Raw genomic sequence first — 17,434 nt, 5'->3', positions numbered from 1 at the left:
GCTGTCCACATTTCAATTCCAGTCTTGTATTCCATCAATAAATAACATCATTTCCCAACTGTGTGAGAGCCTGCTTGGTCTGTGCAGGACACAGGGTGCAAAATGCCCCCAGTCCCCACATTGGCTTCTGTTCAGGGTAAGAGGTTTCCATGCTACACCTGTGTAGTGCTTAAGTCATGGAGACCTCGTGTTTTTGGGGTGTATTTGGGGTGATGGAGCAGATCTTCCTGGAGGAGATGTTGAGGCAGCTGAGGGATGGAGAAGTGATCTGTGCCAGCCAGCACGGCGGCACCCAGGGCAGATCGTGCCTGACCCATCTGGTGGCTTTTTTGATGCTGTGATGGCAGTGATGGGCAACGGGAGGGCAACTGATGTCGTCTCCCTGGAGTTGTGCAAGGCCTTCCATGTGGTCCCGCACCGCTTCCTTCCCTCTGAGCCAGACAGAGATGGGTGCAAAGGACGGGCTGTGGGGTGGAGGTTCAGCAAAGCCAAGGCTGTGTGTTCAGATGGGGAATTTGCCTCTTGTGTGCCCTACAGCGATCCCAAATGAGAAAAGAAAAGCTTTTTCTCTGGGTGCTTCGCTCAGAGGCTGCAGCGCTTCTGCTATGGAGAAAGGCTGAGGGAGCCGGGGGTGTTCAGCGCGGAGAAGAGAAGGCTGCAGGGAGCCCCCGCTCCACACGGGAGATGGTGACAGGGACAAAGAGGAATGGTTTGGACGTAAAGGAGGGGAGATTTGGTTCAGATGTCAGGGAAGTTGTTCACAGAGGGGGAGCTGAGGCCCTGGCACTGCTGCCCAGAGAGGTTGTGGGTGCCCTATCCCTGCGGGTGCAGCCAACTCAGCTCCCATTGCAGTGAGTGGAGACGAAGGGAGGGACGTGGCTGATGACAATGCAATGGCCTGTGGCCTTGCAGGGCTGCGCTGTTCTGATCCTGCAAAGCCACCCAACTTCCACCTGCTGGCTGCTTTCACACTTCTGTCACCAAATACAGAGGCTGGAAGGGACCTCTGGAGTTTTAGTACAATTCCCCCTGCTTCCCTGCAGCAGATTGCACAGATTGCTGCACTGAATGCCAAGTCTCCTGCTGCCCCTTGACAGCTTTCTTTCTCAGTCTCAGAGAAGCATTCAGGGAATCATAGGATGCCCTGGGTTGAAAAGGACCATGATCATCTAGTTTCAACCCCCCTACCTTGTGCAGGGTTGCCAACCACTGTCCCAGGCTTGTCTTGAATCATCTCTGGGTCTCTCTTGCTCCCCTGTTGGGTACTGCAGGACTGGGTTCTGGGCGATGGTGCTCTGGTGATCCTCTTTCCTTTAGGAGCATCTTTGTTCTGCTGCTCCCTCAACACCTGTGTTTTATTTTAGCCTCTCTTGCTTCAGTTTCCTTCTTCCCTGCACAGAGATCTAAGAGGCAGTAGGGATTTATTATTGGTAAGCTCAGTATCAGTCACGTCAGGGAAAGATCAAAGGAAAAGGATTATAAGAACTGGAAACATCAGTAAGTCAGTCAGTGTACTGAGTTACAGACAACAAACGACACACGGAGCAACATTCTGCTCCTAGGCACCAACGGTTCACAGAGGAACTGCAGCTCTCTGCTCCTGAACCCAGGAAAGAGGGAATGGATCAAGGAGGGCAGGCTGAGCAGCAGCTGTCCATCTGTATGGCCTCCAGGTTTCGGTAGGTGAGATCACATCCCCCATTTAACAAGTTTTCCTGAGGTGTGCAGATCTGAGGGCCTTCTCAGCAACAATCCTGGGAGGAGGAAAAGCTGCCACTGCTGCAGAAGGAGCGCTGTCCATCGGGGGAGCAAAGCTCCAGCCTGGGGGTCAGCCTGGGTGAGCTGCTCCACACACAGCTCAGTCTCCTTGTTTCACAATGACATCAGACAGGTCCTCTGTGCCATTCAGTTTCAGATTCTGTGGAGAGCAAACAGCTGAGATTAGGAGAGCCAGTCTGCTCCCCTTTGAGGCTGAAGACCCAGGGAGCTGAACAAAAACACCCAAGGAATGCTCAGAACAACCCTCGGCCTTTCTGCCTCCATCACAGTGCAAAGACTGAGGAATGCCCTCAGCTGCTGTTATCACTCTGAAGCAGCCACAACACCATAACATTAAGCAGATGTGCTTCATCCCTTCTGTCCTTCCCTGTCCTCACATCTGGCAGCAGACAGAAGTCAGGCTGGAAATACTGTGCTTTTTATTTCCAGCACATCCACCTGATTTGTGTTCACTATAAACACGAAATGGGATTTATTATAAGATTCTGATGTGAAAATAAAATGCTGTGTGCTTTGCCCACTGCTCCTACTCACCTCGCATACATGCACTGCACTTACCTTCTCATTTGCCAAGTGCAAGAGGCAGGCAAAGGCTAAAGGGACAGACAGATTTTTAGCCATCACAGAAGGCAACCTAAGGAAGAGAAGGAAGGTTAGGATGGCCAGAGCCTGTGACTGTGGATAGAGCATGTCTGCAAGCTACCAGGTCACCAAAGATAAGCTGCATGTGGCAGCTCCTTCCCCAGTCTCTGATTTTCTCTACCTTATTCCATTATCAGAGACTTGGCCAAGCCAAATGCAACCTGTAGCTCCCTCAAGCAAATAGACAGCAAGAGATTCCCCTCCTGTCAGGATTCAGGTAGCAGGTTGCAACAGAAGCCAAATGGATCAGTGCTTGCCCAAAAGTCTACCCAGCCCGGAGTCCAACCTTTTGTAGGGCCTCTCTACCTGTGAAGCAGTTCCTTTGTGATGCTGCTGAAGGCCTTCTCCCCTGTCACCACTGATGTGTCACTCTGTTTCTCCACGTCTTCAATCTGTTCAGCAAAAAGACAGACACTGCTGAGGCAGCTTTTGCTCCCCAGGGCTCAGCCTCATGCTCAGAGAACCACCACTGCAAATCACTGCTCACAGACCATCCTTAGCAACTATCCCATGGAGCAAGGCTGTTGGAAAGGAATTGCCACCAACACGTCCATGATAATCTGTGTGGGCGCTAACCACTGTTACATGCAGGGCACACGCTTCTTTCAGGCCTGTTATCTGCCTACACTCACCTCTGCCGCTGTGTTTTTCTGTATATCAATAAGAAGGTCCCACATGTTTTGCTTCAACCTCTTCATGTCCATTTTCTTGGCTGTCTTTGCATACTGAATTGCTATCTTATTGACCTGAGGAAAAGACATTCAGGGTTAGAAGGGAGCAGCTCAGCAGCAGCAGCAGCGTCCTCAACCTCAACCAAAGGAACAACCCAAACTTGGTTTTCCTATAGCAATGACATCATCTCAGAATAAAGCATCCATCAGCAAAACCCTGGAGATCCTGAACAAGGAAAACTGCTCTCTCGCTCTCCCTGAGAAGCCCTGCTGCAGATCTGCTCAGTCAGTGGTACATAGCTGGGCACATCACAAGTCCTTACCTTCTGAGGCTCAGCAATGAGGTTTAGCTCCCCATACATTGTGATATCAACACCTTCAACCCCGTTGAGCTCATGATCGTGACCCTCAGGGTGAGAGGTGAGGTTGAAGTCTGCTTGGCCCATGAATTGGACGGGGTCGTTGTCATCATCACTATCTGCAGCCTGGTCAAGAAGAGATACACCAGTGAGGGCACATCCAGACATCTCGGAGGAGCTGCAGATTCCCTGCACTGAGTGCCCACCCCTCAGGAGAGTGGTGACACTTGCCCACTGCCCCTGTGGAGGAACGACCTTCAGCCTCTTCTGACAGCTGAAAGCTCGGGTTAAAGCTAAACCCACCAGAGACCCAAAGGACAGAATATCAACAGGCTGTTCTACACAGACAGAGATGAAGGCTCCCCCACCAGCGTGGGGCCATATGAGACCTGCAGCACTGGCCTGGCAGAAAGCTGAAGCTTTAGAGAAAATGTACTTCAGCAGGAGCTCAAATCAGCTGGGTGCAAGTATCACTGTGCAGAGGTGACTGCAGAAGTGAGCAGTGGTGTCTACTGCTACTTCATGGGAGGTGCAGTATGGAACAGCATGGAATGGAGTTTCTGCAGGAAATCAGCCAGCAAACTCCAAGGGCAGATTGTTGAATTGATGGTACCAGAGCACCACTGAGTGACAGGACAAAGGTGCGTGGCATCAGCTCTGCCACAATCTGATGGCAACTCTTTGTCCACTGGTAAGTGATGCTAGACATACGATTCTTCCTGAATTCCTTCTACCACATGTCAAGTGTGAGCAACAGAGAGAAATGTTCTTGCTCCCAGTTACCTGTGCTGCAGGGCAGAAATTGGAGGTGTCATTGGGGTTATTGTAATCATATTCACCGATCTCATCTTCGTGATCCAATGAGCTGCCTGGCTTAGGCAGCCTGAAGAGCTGCAGAGATGAGACTGGAACATCAGGAAAGAGGAAACTAGATGCTTTCCCCAAGCAGTGCCTACATCTTGCTAACCCACTGCCAGCCCTTTTCCCAGCCTCTTCCTCCTCCTCACGTACCACCCACCAATCCCCTCATAAAGCACAACAGCCAAGCACAGACAACTCAGCATCCACAAGTGAGTTGGTTCACTATCAGGCATCATGCTGGCTCATTTCCTGCCCTGAGGAGCATCCCAGAGGCACTTCAAGCAGATTAAGAGCGATTCTGCACACGGAACATTGCCAAGAAGATTTTGGAGAAGCCTCTTACCTTAGCAGCTGGTTTAAGGAATAGCTGGACAATGTTGTTAGGGTTGTAGTTGAAGTCTGCAGGAAGTGTGGTGCTCTTTACGTTCTGGTTTTCCAGAATGGATTTGCTCAGAGTTAAAGCAGCCTGCAGAAGGTAATGCCATAATCCATGTGATATCCAGTATTCAGCTTCTTATAAGGGCAGATGGTGACATGACAAGGATGAATGGTTTTATACTAAAAGACAGATTTATATTAAATGTTTAGAAGAAACTCTTTACTCAGAGGGTGGGTGAGGCTCTGGAACAGATCACTAAGAGAAACTGTGGGTGCCCCTTCCCTGCAGGTCTTCACAGCCTGCTTGGATGGGGCCTTGGGCAGCCTGAGCTGGGGGGTGGCAAGCAGCCCATGGAATGGATCTTTAAGGTCCCTCCCAACTCAAGCCTTTCTATCATTCTTCAATTCTATGACCAAACATGGATATTTGTTTAAAACGAGAGAAGTTCTGAAGTGCTTCCAAGGATGAGTCCTACACTGCATGCAGTGACTTAAACACAGCATCCTGGGACACACAGCTGGGCCTGTGCGTTCAGACAGGGCCTTTCTGGCCAGAAAGAATCCAGCCCGATTCTTCACTTCAAGGTTGGTAAAACTGTAAGAAGCTTTGAAGCCAGAAGACCCTGCATGAAGGAACACGCAGGATGCTGCGTTGCTGTGTTCACACAGCCAGGTTCCACAAGAGAACCAAGGTGAGCCACCTGCTGATGGCTCTCCAAGACACACTGATATAGCAAAGGGAGCAGAGGCAGAAACTCAGTGCATACCTTGGTCTTACGGAAATACGTCTCAAAGTCAACATCCTCATCAAAGTTCACTTCAAATGCTCTCTTTGCCTTCTTCTTCTTGTTCTCTTTCTCAGAGTCAGCACTTGCTGCAGAAAGGAAGGAACGTGAGCTTCTGCTCCACAGTGACAGGTTACCTGTGTCCTTTACAAACACTTTTTTCTGTGTTAGGGAAAGAAACAGGCGGTGTCCTCTGCTTCACACTTTAAAAGGGATCAGTATGTCCTTATAGAAGCAGTAAAAATAAACTAACCTTCAGTTTTTATGTTGAAGGATCTGTATTTTCTTCTATCAGTACAGTGAGACTCCTGCTCAATGCTGAGCATCATTAACAAACCCAAACAACAGAGAACACATCAGACACCAAAGGATCTGCGTGTGACTTGAGAGCCCTTCTGGTGTCCTAACTCAGTACTGCTTCCAGTCAGGCTAGAAAAGAGCCATGCAGAGTTGTCTCATCTCTACTGCCTTTGCTTTATGGTTCACAGAGTCACAGGGTTGGAAGGGGACTCTGCAGATCATCTAGTCCAACTCCCCTGCTAAAGCAGGATTCCCAGAGATTCCATGCACATCCATGCCCAGATATATTTAAAATATATACAGAGGATAAACCATAACCTCACTGGGCAGCTTGTTCCAGTGCTCTGTCACCCTCAAAGTAAAGAAGTTCTCCCCCACATTCATATAGAACTTGCTCTGTTCCAGTTTGTTGCCCCCTCTTGTGGTGCTGAGCACCCAATCACTCGACAGCCTCCCTTTACACACTTTGATTGATCAGAACCCCCTCGGTCTTTTGTTCTCCAGACTGTACAGCCCCAGGGCTCTCAGCCTTTCCTTTGAAGGGAGATGCTCCAGCCCTTATCATCTTTGTAGCCCTCAGCTGGACTCTCTCCAGTAGTTCCCTATTCACATATTGCCCATTTCCCAACAGAACCACAACCAGGCAGCAGCAAATGAGCTCCAGGCTCTGAATACATACATACATTTGTGTCGAGGTCTGAAACGCCAGTGCTCTGGGCCAGCCCACATTGACAGAGTTCGGGGGCTGAAGTAGGAGTATTCCCCTGGTTTCATGGAGAGATGAAGGCACATGGTCCCAATGTCTCCTTCCCCAAAAGAAACTGCATCAATTCTGGAAAGAGCACACACACTGCTCAGTAAAATCCTTCCTTTGAGGTACACTGGGCCCGAATGTGTTTAATACCCTGACCAGCTCTGTGCAGACACCAGCCTGCAAGACTCCTGCTTTCTTATCAGCAAACTGTAGTTTGCTCTGTATTCTAAGTAATACAATACTCTGTAATGTAAGTATTGCACTGTCTGGAGACTGTGAGGCTGCTGTGAAAAGAGGTGGGCAGGGCAGGCTGAAGATGGGAGCAGAGCAAGCAGACAAGCAACTAAAGAGGAAACATGACCATACAAAGGAGGTCCTTCTGGAAGGCAGAGATGTGAATTCCTCAGTGTACCTGAAACTTGATCAGAAAGCAAACTATAGCCAGACGGAAAACACGCACACAGGAAAGCGAAGATCCTCCAGAGAGCTGCCTTAACTCGTTGCTGGCAATCAAAGCAAAGCAATAAACGTGAGTGACTACTCGCCTCTTGCTCTCACAGAGTGCCACGAGGGATTTGTTTCCTGCAAATTCCCCAATCTTTTCTGTTGTTACACTCCTGGGGGAGTCCACAGTGAAGTCATCATCGGACGGGGCAGGAACACCATCTTCCACATCACTGTCTCTTTCTGCATTGATATCGAACACTTGGTCGCTCTTCTTAAATTTATCCAGCAGGGCTGATACTGACTGCAAGAAAAGGTGCTCAGGGGAAAAGCCACAGCACCCCACAGCACACCCTGCTGCCCCACACAGCTCTCCAGGATACAGCTCAGTACTCCATCCTGCACAGAGCCAACTACGTACCTCTTCATGGGATGCGGCGTCCCAGTGCGTGAACTGGAAATCAGCCAGCGCAGAGTAGATGGGGCGTTTTAAAACACACTTTTCTAGCAGCACTAGAGATAGGAAGGGTAAAGAAATATCAGACGCAGGATGAAATAACCAGCAGGTAAAACAAATGCCAGGTGCTAAACTGTTCTTAGTTTCAAAAGCATTTTGGGCTCATTTCTCGGCAGATAGGGATGCTCAGTCGGATCTCTGATGGAAGGGTGGGCATAACACTGTGAATCTTAAGAGTAACAGGGTTTAGGAATACTGACAGGGTTAAAAGACTCTGTAAGAGTCAGCCCTAAACCTGGAGCACGCTCATCTCAATCTGCATGAGCTACATACAGAGATCTAAAAGGCCGTGAGGGTCCTGGTCCTGTCAGCAACCAGCCTCAGCCCAGGCAGGATCACAGCAAGGTGCCACAAGGTAGCCAGGAGGTCAATCAAGGCATAAGCAAGCTGGCTGAGGCTGAAAGGAGTACGTTTGGCAGATGAAAATGAAATCTGGATGGGAGAATGGCTTAGTGGTTACCAGCACTCACACTTCAAATCTGTCACCTTCACAGGATCGCTGTTGGGCAGGACGAGGGTTTCCGAAGATGGGAGAGGCACAATGTTGGAGTCAAAAAGGAGCTCACTGTGACAACTCTGTGTACGTAGGCTGGTGAGGAAGATGCCAGCTGTGCTGCATTCATCAAAAGATGCTGCTGTTTTCTGGAACATGGGGTCAACCTGCAGGCGCAGAATGAAGGAATGGAACAGATGTAGAAGCCTCTGCAGAAGATGTGTAAATACAAAGCCAAAGGGAGAATGACTCATTGACTCATGCCTCTTTTTTCAGTGAGGAGGAAACTCTCACAGTGGCCTCACACAGCAGGAATAGACACAATTAAGGACCACCGTGTTACAATAGCAGAATTCAGACATGCACGTGAATCTAACAGCCCAAGAGAGGACACACAGTAAGGAAAACAATAAAAAGGCAAAAAATGAGGCGAGCTTCCCTTCCTCCACTCTTCCTCCACTCACCACTACAGCAGGTCCATCTCCACCCACCTCACATCTCCGATTGGCCTCTGTCACATTGATGTTGTTCAAGTTCTGTTCAATCGTTTTGAAGGAGTGCTTCTTCTTTGTTTGAACTCTCTTGGCAGAACTGGAAGCTGTACTGTCTTCTTCTGAAAGAAAAAGAAGCTGCTGTTAGAAAAACTTGCTAAAATATCCTACATCTGAAGGACAATACAACTGTACTTCACTTTGTGCACACACACAAAAGCCCTGGGGGCATAAAGTGACCCAGGCAGGGATCCATTAGCACAAACCACCAACACTTGAGTGGCTGCTCAATGTGTTCCTTTTTATTTTGCCTCCTCTGTCTTAACAGCACATTTCTGTTTCAAAGCAAAGGACAGCAAAGCGTGGGGTGCTTCGTTCTCAAACATTTCAGATTAGGCCATTCCTGTTTTGCACTCAGATCTAGCTGGCCAAGTATTCAAGTACAGGGCTGAGCATCAGGTTCTCATCTCAAACTTCCCCAGAAAAGAAACTCAGTATTTTGCAGCCCTTAAGAAGAAATAAATGCACCAAGCTAGTGGCATTCTCCCAGCTATATATATTAGGAGAAATAAACAGCACTTTGAAATTCAGAAGAACACAGGAAGTGTTGTGGGTGGAACCAGGAAGAGCTTAAAAGAAAAGGAGTGAATGGCACACCTTCTTCTGGGCTGCCCACTTCTTTTGCAGGTGCTGACTCCTTGCCTAAGCCTCCAAGAACTTTGTACGTGTCTGCATGGACCGCATCCACACGCACGGCGTAGATCTTCACGCTGGCATCGATGGTGCCAGCTGCCATCTGACAGAGGAACACAGGATGCAGTTTTTAGTGAGGAAGGAACAGGACACAGCAAGAGGTAAATGAAGAAGACGAGATGCAGACCTGAGTTTTTGAATACTTCTGGAGCAACAAGGAACTATCAATAGCAAGGAGCCTTTGCTTGGATATTGCCTATTTTGATCTGTGCCTTCTGTCTCCTACACTCAAGTCACATCACCTTCTTTCCCACCATAGCCCTGCTCTGTTCCTGGCCAAAACATCCAACGTTTACCTCAGAAGCCTTATTATTAAAGCTCTCCTTTTGAAGGACCATCACTAAAAGAGGCACTTAGCCTTTAATTTCTGCAGTACCAAAGCAGTCAGCAGTATTAAATTCCACTAAAAATGACAGTGCTGCCTCTACCAGATCTCTAGCTGAAAGCTCATTTATTTCAGATGTGTCATTTGTTAGAGCTTCAATTCAGAGACCCAACACCACCGTGAACAACTCACCTTGAAGTTGGTCAGCTCAGAGTCCTTCTGTTTCAGTATATCTGTCATGTAGTCTATCAGATGTAAGCCAAAAACATTCCTGGTGTTGATTTTCTGCAATACAAGTGCAGGTGAGAACAGAAACTCCAAACAGGATGCTGTCAACCTGCAAGCCATCAACCCGTGGGGTTCTCACAGACCACTCTGACCTGCCTGAAAGGCCCAAACGAGCTTTACACTGAGCTGACACATCAGAAAGAATGAATGCCACCCAGAGGGACCTTGAAAAACTTGGAAGGTGGACCTGTGTGAACCTAATGAGGTTCAACATAGCAAAGAGCAAGGTTTTACACTAGGGTTGGAGTAATCCCAGATATGTATACGGACTGGGAGAAGAAATACTTGAGAGCAGCCCTGCAGAGAAGGACTTGGGGGTCCTGGTGGATGAACAACTGAACATGACCCAGCAGTGTACAGCTAAGAAGGCCAATGGCAGCCTGGGCTCTCTCAGCAAAGTGGTGACCAGCAGAGAAAGGTGACTGTCCCCCTCTATTCTGCCCTCATGAGGCCCAGTCTGGAGTATTGCATCCAGGTCTGGGACCCTCAGTACAGGAAAGATGTGGAGCTGTTGGAAAGGGTCCAAAGGAGGCCATGAGGATGGTTAGAGGACTGGAGCACCTCCCCTACAAAGACAAGCTGAGGGAGCTGGAGAAGAGAAGGCTGCAAGGAGACCTCACTGCTGCCTAATGGTATTTAAAAGGGGTTTATAAACAGGAGGAGAACAAGCCTTTTACAAGGGAAGACAGCGATAGGACAAGGGAGAATGACTCTAAGCTTAAAGAGGGAAGATTTAGAATGGATGTTGGGGAAATTCTTCACAGAGAGCAGCGAGGTGCTGGAACAGCTGCCCAGAGAGGCTGTAAATGCCCCATCCATCCCTGCAGGTGCTCAAGGCCAGGTTGGATGGAGCCCTGGACAACCTGGTGTACCAGCAGATCTGAAGATTGGCGACTCTGCCTGTGACAGGGGGTTGAAACTTGGCTGCCTTCCACCCCGAGCCATTCTACGATGACTCAGGAGCTGTGACACGTCGCAGAGGATCCCCTCCTCCCCCAAATCCAGGTGCGATCAGAGCAGGGAACCCACTCACGTTCTCAGCGGACAGCTTGATGCAGGCAGAGTAATGCTCCGAGATCTGCGCGTTCGTCCATCCCGACAAGGCCGGCAACGACGAGTCCGCCTGCCTGAGGGAAGGAAGCAGGGCCGTGCCAGGGGAGCCGAGCCCGCCCGCCGCCCCCCCACGGCCCGGTCCTACCTGGGCACCGGAGAGCAGAGACTGAGCGGCGATTCGGTGCCGCCGAGCTGCAGATCCACCGCCCGCGAGCGCCGACGCTGCCGCCTTTCCCTCTCATCGTCGTTACCGGGACATTCCACCAACGTAGGGGTGGCCGAAGCGCTGAGAGAGCGCGCAGCCGGGGACTCCACCGCCCCTCCGGCGCCCCGGCCGCCCCTCCGCGGGGTCGCGGCCCTCATAGCAGCGGCGGGCTGAAGCTGCGCCCACCGCTCCGGAAGTTCCGCCGTCGAGCTCCCGCCCTCCCTTCATCCGTGGACCAATCAGCGCGCTCCTCTCTCCCTCTCCGCCAATCCAAAGCCGCGAGGGTCCCACGCCGCGCCGTCGCCTCCTAGTTTAAATTTGCCGCGCTCGCGGTCTAACGGTCGCCGCCTTCTGGTGCTGTGGAGCGGAGGTTTTGTTTCTCTCCTTCGCCTGCAGCGCTCCTGCCTTGCGGTTTATCTCACTAAATTCCTCCATCACGTATCAGCCAGGGTTGCCCAGCCTGACCTTACACACCTCTAGGGGCAGGGAATCCCCAGCCTCTCTGGGCAGCTGTTCCAGCACCTCGGCACCCTCTGTGGAGAACTTCCCTGACATCCAATACAAACCATCCCTCCTTGAGCTTAAAACCATTCCTTCTTGTCCTGTTGCTATCTACCCTTGTAAAGAACTGGCTATAGGGCCATGCCCAACAGGCAGTGGTTAATGGTGCTAAGTCCAGCTGCTGACCCGTTACAAGTGGTGTCCCCCAGGGGTCAGTACTGGAGCCCATCTTGTTTAATATCTTTATTGATGACCTAGATGAGGGCATTGAGTGCACCCTCAGTTTGCAGGTGACACCAAGTTTAGAGGTGGTGTTGGTCTGTCTGAGGATAGGGAGACCCTTCAGAAGGGTCTAGATAAGCTGGATCGCTGGGCTGAGGTGAAGGGGATGAGGTTCAACAAGGCCATGTGCTGGGTCCTGCACTTTGGCCACAACAACCCCATGCAGCGCTACAGGAGGCTGGATGACTGTGAAGAGGAAAGGGACCTGGGGGTGCTGGTTGATGCTGAACACGAGCCAGCAGTGTGCCCAGGTGGCCAAGAGGGCCAACGGCATCCTGGCCTGCATTAGAAATAGTGCGGCCAGCAGGAGCAGGGAGGTGAGCATCCCTCTGTACTCAGCACTGGTGTGGCTGCATCTCAAGTCCTGTGTTCAGTTTTGGGCCCCTCGCTACAAAAAAAAAGGACCTGGAACGTGTCCAGAGAAGGGCAACAAAACTGGTGAGGGGTCTGGAGCACAAGTCATGAGGAGCGGCTGAGGGAGCTGGGGTTGTTCAGCCTGGAGAAGAGGAGGCTCAGGGGAGACCTCACTGCACTCTACAGCTTCCTGAAGGGAGGCTGTGATGAGGAGGGCTTTGGCCTCTTTTCCCAGGCTACAACCAGGACCCGAGGAAACGGCCGCAAGTTGTAGCAGAGGAGGTTTAGGTTGGACGTAAGGAAGAACTTTTTCTCCCAGGCACTGCAATGGCTGCCCAGGGAGGTGGTGGAGTCGCCGTCCCTGGCAGCGTTCAAGAGGCGTCTGGATGAGGAGCTGCGAGATGTGGTTTAGTGCTTGTGGTAGCAGTGGTGATGGGAGGGCGGTTGCACAGGATGATCTTGCAGGTCATTTCCAACCTTGTGATTCTATGGTTCTGTGAAAAAGCTGATTATAATCTCCTTTTAAATACTGGAAGGCTGTGATGACGTCTCCCTGCAGCCTTCCCACCAGACCCAGCAGCTGCCTCAACCCTTCTGCAATGGTCGCAGTTGGATGCCTGAGTTCTTCCCAACGGACTTCCAGCCTGAACCACTGGATGGTGCAAGAAGAAAAGATGTGCTTGGAGTCTGACTGCGGTCCTCACAAAGAGATGATGGGGAAAGACGCTGTGTGTGCTGCTGAGCCACCCGGGTCCCGTTCCCTGCTCCCCAGAGCCGAGGAATGGCCGTGCCATCAGCAGGGTTTTGCACTGACTCCAACCATCCCCAAAAATGGCCATAGAATCAACTTCTGGAGATTGGCATCTGTTCATCAGCATAACTGTTGTACCCTGGAAGCCCAGGGCACTTGTGCAAGTAGCAATTCAGAGGAACTCTGAGGGGAGGAAAAACCCTACAGGGCTTTTTTCTCATTTCCAAATGACTCAGGGTCAGAAGCAAAGAGGTCTGACCCTCTTCTTGCTTGGCTCCAGGAGGGCCAGACTAAACTGGGGGGGCTGTAAAAGCCAAGTCATGCTTCATGATGCTTTCCTCCTAACAGAGCTTCTAGTGGCCACTGTAAACAAATCAGTATGTCCAGCTTTGCATCCCAAATAAAGGAGGCACAGGGAACTGTGAGGGTTTTTGATGTTCAGACGAATTATTCCTGCCCCTGCAATAGCGATGTGTGCAGCATTTGATTATCCCCTGCCATCAGCAGTGCAGGCGAGGACAGAAATATTCATGTTCTGTATTTAACTGGAAATTAAGAGAATGCATCATCTGGTGACAGGAACTTCTACAAGTGGCTGCTTCCCGCTCAGTCAGCTCCCAGACCTCTACATCACTGGGGGGATATTGGGAAACTTGATTAATGACTGGTGGATATTTGCTGGAGGATGTATTCCCCAAAGTCACCCAAAACTGATGGAGGCGTGCAGGGATTCTTCCCCTCTTGGAGGAGCACTGCGGGCTCTTACAAGGTCTGCTAAAGTAGCTGGGAAGTGACTCAAAAGGGAAGGCTGCCTGCCTGCCTGCTGAACCACTGGTACTTCTCCACCTGTCTGCCTGCACTGTGCCAGGGCTGCGGGAAGCTTTGGGGTGACTGAACTCAGAGGATGTCTCTGAGCTGCAGGCGAGCGCTGGAGAAGAAGGGAAAGTTGAGACGAGCGAGAAGGGGAGCACTCCTATGTGACTGCTGCAGCTGCCGTGATGGATTTAAAACCTCACTGGTTGTGTCCTGCTGAGCTCCTCAGCAAGTTCCAGGGTGAGATGTGCTGTCTGCTCCGGACCCACAACACAGGTAGCGTAGCAACAGGGATCTTCCCCAGCTGCAAGGTTAAAAATAGAGCCAGGGAATATTGAGCTTGCAGCCTTTGGGGTTCCTGAGGCTGCTGCTGGTTGCAAGCATCTGACTTAGGCTCAACTCTGGGCACTTGCCTGTGACAAAGGGTTTGCCAGACTCTGGGTTATTGCGTGGGTCTGCAGCCTTTCTGTGCACACCTTGCAGTCACCTTGTGTCTGGGGACTCTGCTGCAGTGTCTGGGGTTGATGTTGCACAAGCAGGGTCTCCACTTGTTGTACCCTTCTACAAATGACCCATGAGCTAAAGATTATCAGGTAATTTCCGCAGACACTGCAGGAGCACTCATTAACTTGCTGCTACTATTTTTGTTTAAACAAATGCAGCTCTTCTCAGTAATAAAAAGTGATTTGATACCTGCTCAGCTGCTGCCACTGACCAGGAAGGAAGGCGCTCGGTTTTGGTTTTCATTGCAGATCCTTTTTGGAGACAGACATCCTATGCTCAGCCTCTCATTTGTTTCTCCCTTCCAGAGTACGTTCTGTTTTTAGCTTTGTTTGTTATTGTTGCAGAGCTACTTCTGTCTGGCCTTGCTCATACCTAGGGGCACAAGGAAGAGATTTAGACCTCAGAAGAGGTAAATGGTTTGATTTTTCTAGCTCATTAGGGAGGCCTGCTTTATGTCTGGAAAGGCTGTGGCACAGATTACACTAACACAAGTTGGACTTGGTTTGTTTTTGTTTTTGTTTTTGTTTTTCTTTTGGCCCTCTGTTAATGAATGCAATTATGAGCAGGGAGGTTAGTGGGCAAGGGGCCGTATGGTGGTGTCAGGCTAAGGGTGGCTCACATCTCCCTTTGCAGACTCCTGGCTCGTTTCCTATAAACACCGAGGGTTGGAACTTTTGTTTGATAAAACTCCTCTCATGTTTTATCACCGGTTGGAGTATTTGTACTATGAAATCCGGGATTTCACAGACTCTGTAGCAGCTGTAAAGTGAAATAACTCCTCACATGCAGAGATTTATAAGCCATCCGTAGCAAGGCTGCAGCGCAGGCAATGCTTCCAGCTGAGAAGCCCTCAAGGTTCTGACAGAGCAATCAAGATTGCAGGGTTGGAAGCATTTGAGGGATGCCATGTGCTGTAAATCCTCTGAGGCCACTGGAGCTGGCATCAGCCACGTTGGCACAGCACAGCATGGTGTTGGTGGCTGGCTGTGCCCACACGTGTCTTGTGTTGTTCTGGGCGACTTTCCCTTGCAGATGAAGGGAGAGAAATGTGCAGGCTGTTCTGGGCTCAGCTGCCACAGTTCCCAAGGAGCTGCAGCAGTCGTTTCTGAGGAACCCACTGCAGAGATGACAGTGCCCACAGCAGTCCGGCTGGAACTGAGGCATGCTTATTCAGGCCAATTTATTTTGGGATTTAGGAGTCTTAGCAGTTTCAAAGAATGTTGGCAATGGTGAATGAGGGGTTAGAGCAGTGCTGGGTGTGCATGGCGGAGAGCAGGATGGGACACACAGTCTGGTGATAGGGCAAGCTTAGGGATTCCCTCTATCCAAGGGGGAAAGAGTGAGTCGCTGAGCTCTGCGTCTTTGTGTAGGCTGACAGCTGGATTGGTGTTTTTGGAAGCATGAACACCTTGGGAAGTGCTTTGAATGGCCTGTGCCTCTGAAGAGCAGGGCAGAAAATCAAATAGTTTGAAGAGCAGGACAGCTCATTTAGCCTCACTTCTTAGCATTCCTCAAAAGGAAGAACTTTGTAGATGGATGTGGGGAGAGCATCTTGGGCCTGAGATGCTGTGTAGAGCCTTACTGCTGTGTACTCCATCTCCTAAGCATGTTGAGCAGCTCTGACATCTCTGGACACGTGCCATGTGTGCCTCTGCTGCCCTTTTATGCTGCTGGTCAAATCCCAGTGTGGATACCACCATCTGGGTGTCGAACATCTGAGGGTTTTGTGGGGTGAGGTGGTAACACAGTAATGTTAGTGCTGCAAGGTAAAGTCTTAACTCCATCTAAGAGGGACTCAGATCTGGTGAGTGTGGCTGGAGAGTTATTGCTGTGCTCCAATTCAGTCGTGGGTATCAATCCTAGCCTTCTAGATCTGTGTGATCTTATCTTGGTGAAAGGCAGCAGGACTGGTGTTGGTGGGGCTGAAATCACATGCAATCTTTGTTTTCTTCTAAAGGCTGCGAGGTACCAGAAGTGTCATGCAAAGAGACCTGCTGCTCTTTGGGTTGAGGACTCCTAAATTCCTCAGTTTCAGAGCAGATTTGCAGCCATTTGATGATGCCATGCATCAATCTGGACAGCACAACCTGCTTTGCAAGTAGGAATCATATTTTTGGAAGTGTTTTGCATGCTAATGCTCTTAGGAGTGTGAAATGCTGCTGTTCATAATGACTGTGCCTGCAAGAGAAGTGTGCTGCTTGACACTTCAGCTTTCTGTAGCCAGAATGTTTTGGTTGGAAAGCTTATAGCTGCTTATATGAAAGTGAAAGGGGAAGGCAGGATCAGCATAGGTTGTTCCTGTGGGTGCACTGGTTGTGGCAGGATCTCTGTCCTGGATGTTCCAGGATGAGGCCTTGAGCAACCTGATGTCATGCAGTGAGACCAGCAGTCACACCAGGACATACCAGACCCCTCTGTGACACTTCTCTGCCCATCAAATTGCTCAAATCAATCACATTTGACTTTTAATTGAACTCATCAGAACCATCGCCATGCTCAAGCATCCTATTTAGCAGTAATTGTTCTCTCCCACTCCCTTCCTTTCCTTAGTTGCTTCTCAGGTATTTGGGTCTTGCTGATGCAAAGCCCTCTTGATGTGTTTACTTGGCTGCACCAAGAATATGGGAACTGCTCTTAATCCTCGTTTCACACTTGCAATTGGATTGGGTTGATTTTTGAATCGCCACAGCAGGTTCTCAGATCTTTCATTAGCTGATGCTTGATTCATTTAGTTCAGTGACAAAACATAATTGCTTGTCTGAACAAGCAGGCCACGTTGAAGTGGTGTCTGTAATTCACTGAGTCGCCTCATTTGTGAGAGGGAAACCAAAACCCACCATGATCTGTGCAGAAATTGAAGTGAGGAGGCCAGGAGGTCAGATGAAAGACAGGAAGAACCCTCTGCCCTCCACACACTTCACACTTAAGCTGCTTCTCATTCAGCTCTTTGGCATAATGATGTAACACAGCATTTGGTGCTATGGAAACCCCAGTTTAAACACTGGTGCACAGCAGCAAGCAATTGACTATCCCTAATTTTCATTTTCTGAGGATATTTTTGACTCGTGCATTAAGCAAACATTTATGCCAAGCACTGTGGAATCCAGAAACATTAATCAAGTTGAACTTAT

The 17,434-nt window shown here is 49.9% G+C and overlaps 1 protein-coding gene across 2 annotated transcripts; it reads right to left on the bottom strand.

The window, feature by feature from the left end:
- Positions 1 to 1,497: 1,497 nt before the first annotated feature.
- NCAPH (non-SMC condensin I complex subunit H) lies at positions 1,498 to 11,203 on the bottom strand. 2 transcript variants are annotated; one of them, XM_042886344.1, is made up of 17 exons: positions 11,039 to 11,203; positions 10,874 to 10,967; positions 9,745 to 9,837; positions 9,132 to 9,270; positions 8,475 to 8,596; positions 7,961 to 8,150; positions 7,395 to 7,486; positions 7,075 to 7,277; positions 6,459 to 6,607; positions 5,458 to 5,564; positions 4,656 to 4,778; positions 4,235 to 4,342; positions 3,416 to 3,577; positions 3,054 to 3,167; positions 2,728 to 2,813; positions 2,338 to 2,413; positions 1,498 to 1,918 (listed from the first exon to the last, which is right to left on the bottom strand). In XM_042886344.1, the coding sequence occupies exons 3-17, from the start codon at positions 9,790 to 9,792 to the stop codon at positions 1,859 to 1,861; spliced, it is 1,779 nt and encodes a 592-aa protein (XP_042742278.1). In that variant the 5' UTR covers positions 9,793 to 9,837; positions 10,874 to 10,967; positions 11,039 to 11,203; the 3' UTR covers positions 1,498 to 1,858. The 2 variants fall into 2 exon arrangements, with proteins under 2 accessions (XP_042742278.1, XP_042742279.1); XM_042886345.1 differs by having other exon boundaries at positions 10,874 to 10,963; positions 11,039 to 11,102.
- Between the last annotated feature and the right edge of the window lie 6,231 nt (positions 11,204 to 17,434).

This window comes from Lagopus leucura, unplaced genomic scaffold, assembly GCF_019238085.1.
Source record: "Lagopus leucura isolate 7727_CA_CO unplaced genomic scaffold, USGS_WTPT01 Super-Scaffold_100056, whole genome shotgun sequence".
Lineage (NCBI taxonomy): Eukaryota > Metazoa > Chordata > Aves > Galliformes > Phasianidae > Lagopus > Lagopus leucura.
The sequence above is the reverse complement of the archived record's forward strand: the minus strand, read 5'-3'. Positions and strand labels throughout refer to the sequence as shown.